The 5,494-nt window shown below is 38.0% G+C and overlaps 1 protein-coding gene across 1 annotated transcript in view; it reads left to right on the plus strand.

Annotated features, from left to right (window-relative positions):
• CFI (complement factor I) overlaps positions 1-5,494 on the plus strand; it is a 50,996-nt gene that overhangs the window by 32,255 nt on the left and 13,247 nt on the right. Inside the window, exons 9-12 of the mRNA XM_010858546.1 lie at positions 556-579; positions 3,185-3,220; positions 5,076-5,179; positions 5,356-5,459. Coding sequence (XP_010856848.1) covers positions 556-579; positions 3,185-3,220; positions 5,076-5,179; positions 5,356-5,459 — 268 coding nt within the window. The remainder of the gene's footprint in view (positions 1-555; positions 580-3,184; positions 3,221-5,075; positions 5,180-5,355; positions 5,460-5,494) is intronic.

Consider the following 5,494-nt stretch of genomic DNA (forward strand, 5'->3'; position numbering starts at 1 on the left):
CAAAGGCTTTGGCATAGTCAATAAAGCAGAGATAGATGTTTTTCTGGAACTCTCTTGCTTTTTCGATGATCCAGCAGATGGCAATTTGATCTCTGGTTCCTCTGCTTTTTCTAAAACCAACTTGAACATCTGGAATGCTCAAACTATCGCACAATTGCACTCACATGCTAGTAAAGTAATGCTTAACATTCTCCAAGCCAGGCTTCAGCAATACGTGAACTGTGAACTTCCAGACAAATTTTTTGTCTAACTATATAATAAATCTGCTGTTAGGTATGTATTCAAATATATCTAACATATGAATCTCTTTTAAACTCAAGTGAAAATGATTTCCTTGCTGTGGTAAAGTTGGTGTGTGTTTAAATGTAAGAGGAAACATTTGTTAGGCACTATTAAAAATCAAAGTATTTGCTACAAAAAGTGACATAGTGTGGGCCCCTTTTATCTTTTTATAAATGTTAAGTTGTTATTCTGTACTGAAAATTGATTAGTGTACATTTAATTTAAGTGAAAATGATCTCTTTGCTACAGTGAGTTTTTTTCTTTTGTTTTTAGAAACTGGACACCCTGAAATTAAAGGTAAAGATACTTTTATCATAGAAAATTTATATTGTAGAACTGAAAAGAAGAATAAAGGGTCCTAGCTTGAAATGGTGTGTATTTTTCTTTTCATGTAAAAATGATGCTTTCCTGTGGTAAATTTTTTGGGTTTTTTTTCATGCCCTTTACTTGTAGCTCAAAGTAAAAATTTTATTAAAGTCTTGGGATGTTGCAGAATTGAAACAAAACACAAGCACTGCTTATATTTATATTGTTATATTTGAAGGTAACCATTAACCGAGGATGATGTATATGACCAGTTTCACCATTTGCTTAGGCACAGAGGCCTTGTCCCACAGTGGGGTATATCCCTTCTCACACTCCCCGCTCACAGCCTGCCAAGCGCCTTCTCTGCACATTTCACCTCTGCCAGATAGCCTTCTCTTCCTTTCCTTTCTCCTCAAAACCAAGGCAACTGCTGAAGAAACTGTCTTCAGAGGAAAGATAACACCTTTTCACCTTAGATATTTTCTTATTTACTTTTGTAACAGACATCCCCAAATCTTCCAGCTCTTTAGAGTCATCCTTTTCTTCGTTATTCATCTAAAATGACCGCCAGAGGCTTTTGGTCCTCCTGAGGGTTTCTCAGGATTCCTGAGTGACTTTTATATAGCCAAGATCACCCCTGTTCTAAATGGCTAATTTCCACTGTTTCTTTGTATTCCCTCCCTCTTGTCATTTTGCCCTCCAAGGCTGCTGCTGTCCTTTTTCTTTCATTTTGATACTTGTTTGTTTCCTCTTCTTAATTCCTTTCCCCCTTCCCTCCCTCTTGCACTTCCTTCCTTTCTAGTTTCAGACTTCAGGTGCAAAGTGATGAGTTAGTGACACTCCTCAGCCCAGTGACAACTCCTCACCAGAGATGAGCAGCACACAGTCATCTCTGGTTCAGGAAGGCCCCTCTCTTGCTTCATTGATTCTCCATTACTCCTGTACCTTAGACTCGCTCATTCCCCATAGCAACCACTGTAATGTGATTTAACATGTGTGTCTTTTTGTTCGTATACATTCCTATCCAGTGTCGGTTGTTCTCTTGTGAGGGTACATTTGTAATTCACAGGGTATGGTGTTGTGTATCCTCTGTTTCCTTTTTATCTTTTCACAAAGCATTGCATTTTTAAGACCTGTCCATGTTGTGATGTTTCTGTCTAATCTGTTGCTTCTAACTGCCACATAATGAAACGCTATGTGGTGTTCACCTTTCACAGGTTACTCTCTACCTGCTCAGTACTGGACTCTCAGCCCACACTCACATGCAGCGATGAATATACTCTCCTTAAGGACGTGTAGGAGATTTCTCTGAGGCATCGAGCTGGGCCAGAAATTGTTAGAGTCATTTGACAAACTGGTGCCTGCATATTCTGTGGCAAAGCTGCTCACTTCCACCAATACCACCCCCCAAGGGCTTGCCTCTACTCCACTAACATTTAGTACTATCCAGCTTTCTGATTTTCCTGGTCTCATACTCTCAAGTGATAGGGCATTGCTTATTTATTTGAACTTTTGGCATAACCAATGATTCTGGGTATCTTTTCACATGCATACTAGCCTTTTGAGTTTCCTCTTCCTTTTCGTCTATCCTTTTGCCAATTCCCATCTTTTGCCTCATTTCATATTGGGGCCGCAGTCTTCTTTCTTCTAGCATTCTAGATATTAATCCATTTTCCGTTTTAGACATGCAAATACCTTCTTCCATTCTGTCACCCACCTATTAACTTTGGCCATGGTGAGCTTTGTTGAATACAAGTCTTTAATCTTTAAATTTAAAAATCTTTATTTAATCAAAGTCATTGATTGTTTTTCTTATGATCTGTGCTTTGGAGCTTTCTGCTTGTCTTGTAATATCCAGTATATGTCATCTATACTGGACTTTCCCCATCGCCCTTTGTTGAGCATTTAATATGAAGTCTTCTCTTTGGTTTATCTTACTGCTTTTGTGAAAGCTCTGAGCAGAAAATAACCTAGATGTGTAGTGTAACAGATACATGTAAGTCTTCCCCTCCCCAAAACGTGGGAAATACAGTAATAATGCCCAGGACAGCTGCAACAAAGTAACATTGCCTCTCTGGGCTGCAGCCTCATCCAAGACAGAGCAACCTTTTGTGGGAATTCACCTCTGGATGCTCAGGTCAAAGAAATCATGATTCTGTTCACAACTGAAATGTTTCAGGACAGCAGAGTGAAGATGGAATCATCCTGTATAACTTCAAGCCGAAGTCTAAGAAAGAAAAAGAGCAAATCTGTTCTTGTTTTTGTTTAACTTGTGACTTCTGCATCCCAGATGACTAATAATAACCCTGCTGGATACTGAAACTGATGAATTATTGCATGACCCCTGTTAAGAGATACCTTATTATATACAAAATGCGAAGACCCTTTTTAATGTCAGCTCAGGACTCTTTTGGTCACTGTCTTGAGCCTTCACAATTACCTATCTACAGAAAGGAAATAAGATTATTTCGTATTGTCCTTTTTAAAGGTAGGACAGAGTTCAGACGGAAAATTATTATCAAAGTTTAAATGTTTTTAATGATTTAATTTTTACTATAAACATAACTTAAACATTAGAACTTTTGTTTGATTATAGAAGCAGCAGAAATGTTGACTGCTGATATGGATGCAGGTAAGTTAACATTATTCTCTTTTACTAGTGCTTCACTGGTCAAATTTTCATTTTAATGTCATGTGTGTGTATGTGAGTATATATGCATATATGCAATATAATTGATTCAAGAACTAATTTCCTTTGATTTCAATTTAAACAACAACAAAAAAAACCATTACTACTTTTCTTACCATTTTTAAGAAAAACAAGCTTAAATACTTCTTGAGAACTACTTTTAAAATGGGTTAATATATATGGCTTATTTTGAAATGGAAAAAAATAGTCTAGTTCTACATATACAGTTTTTCTATTTGCTATGAGCTTTGTCAGATCAGTTTTGTCAAAGCCAACCAGATTTGTGATCCAGGACATACATTTTAAGTGCAAAAATAATAGATTCTTTTCCAATATTTTAAACCATGATAACAGGAAATCTGTGAAGATCTGTTTTTTGGCCAAGTCTACACTGAGAGCCAAATTTAAACAAAGTATTAAGTTCCTGGGAAGACAGTAACTGATAGGAATTTTTGAGTCAAACTGACATATTAATTCCTGACTTAGTTATTTGTTAGCTGTGTGACCTCAGGTTAGTAACAAGCTCAAATACAAATTGGGAGTGAAATATCTCCCTATTTTAGGAGGATTGAAAACTGAAGCCCATGTAAGACTCCCTTCTGATTGCCAGGCCCCAGAGTTCATCAGCAATTTTTTAAAAATCAGGCAATGAGTGGAAGATTTAGATCTCAAAGCTGCAGGTATCAGTCAGAGGGATTTCCAACAAAGGCCCTTTATTTTCTACTCAGGGTAATAAATTAATTTTCAGGTTCAATCCAAGCTGATTTGACAGTCCTCAATAGATGGGGGTCTCCTTCTTAAAGGTACAAGCAGAAATTTAAAATTTATCATCACACTCTTCCCCTAACCCAGTTCTTAGGCTGGATGGGACTCCTCCAAAATCTTTTATCCATATTCGTTCACAACTTCTCTCCCTTGAGGACCTACCTGTTTCTTATGTGCTCAAAGTAATTGACAGTGATATTAATTTTCCTTTCTCATTTGGGACTAAGAAGCAAGCTTACAAAAATTTTCATGACATGATAAAACAGAGTGAGATAATAAGAAGAGCATCTTATACTTTTACTTTCTTCTTTGTCATGAATTCCCTTGCAAATTCGTGTCTTAAGCCTGACTCTAGATGCCTCCCAGTGACATGTGCTATGTCTGAGTGCTCACTGAGGAAGGAAACACCATCACATGTTAAGTGGCTAAAAACATAGCCCCTCCCAGCCTCCTGATCCTGGATTGTCCAGGGATTCCTGGCATGTTACCTCTCAGTGTTAATATGATGATTAAGTGATACAAACTATATACAAAGTATTTAGTATGGGATCTGACACATAGAAAGAACTCAACATTAACATTATTAATGTTAATATTAATATTAGTGAAGAGTCCCACATAAACAGTCTATAGAAAGTAAGAACTATGAAAGTAGACTGTGGAGTTCTGCTTGTGAACCTCATCCAGAGGTGTCACCCCATCTCGAACTGTCACAGTAGTAATGTCTGGGCGTGTGGCTTCTCTTATCTGCCAGAGGCTGGTCAGTGTGTAACCCCTCAGGCAGCCTCCTTCAGCCACAAGTCCACCTTTCGGTAGAACTTCAGAGAATCAAGCCAATTTTAAGCTTAATTTTTAACATGAAGCCAGAATTTTTAAACAAGGTGAATAGCATCCAAAATAACTTACTAATGAATCTGGGCTGCTTCATATTAGTTGTGACTCTGCTGTTTTTGTGGCATAGATAATCAAGAAGTTTGCCCAGAAGGTAGTGGTTTCAAAAATCATAATGATACAATCTCTTCTTTTCTTAAAGAAAGAAAATTTACAAAGTCATTTTTGCCTAAACTATCCTGTGGAGTTAAAAACAACATGCACATTCGAAGGAAACGAGTCGTAGGAGGCAAGCCAGCAAAAATGGTAAACCGGCACAAAAAGTTATAATGTCATTTCCCAGGAGCCGCCCAAGTTTGGGGGGGGCGGCGGGGAAAGTGAGGGGGAGGGATGGTAATTATTAGAGACTAAGAACCTTGCGATGGAAATCTTCAAGCCACCTGTCTGGCAGAATGGCAGTGACCACATGAGTGTCTTTACAGGGAGAATTCCCGTGGCAGATGGCAATCAAGGAAGGAGACAAAATCCACTGTGGGGGAATTTACATCGGTGGCTGTTGGATTCTGACTGCTGCCCATTGTGTCAGGTAAAAAAAAAAAAAAAAATCTCCAATAGATTCCT

The sequence above is a fragment of the Bison bison genome, unplaced genomic scaffold (genome assembly GCF_000754665.1).
Source record: "Bison bison bison isolate TAMUID 2011002044 unplaced genomic scaffold, Bison_UMD1.0 scf7180017864389, whole genome shotgun sequence".
NCBI lineage: Eukaryota > Metazoa > Chordata > Mammalia > Artiodactyla > Bovidae > Bison > Bison bison.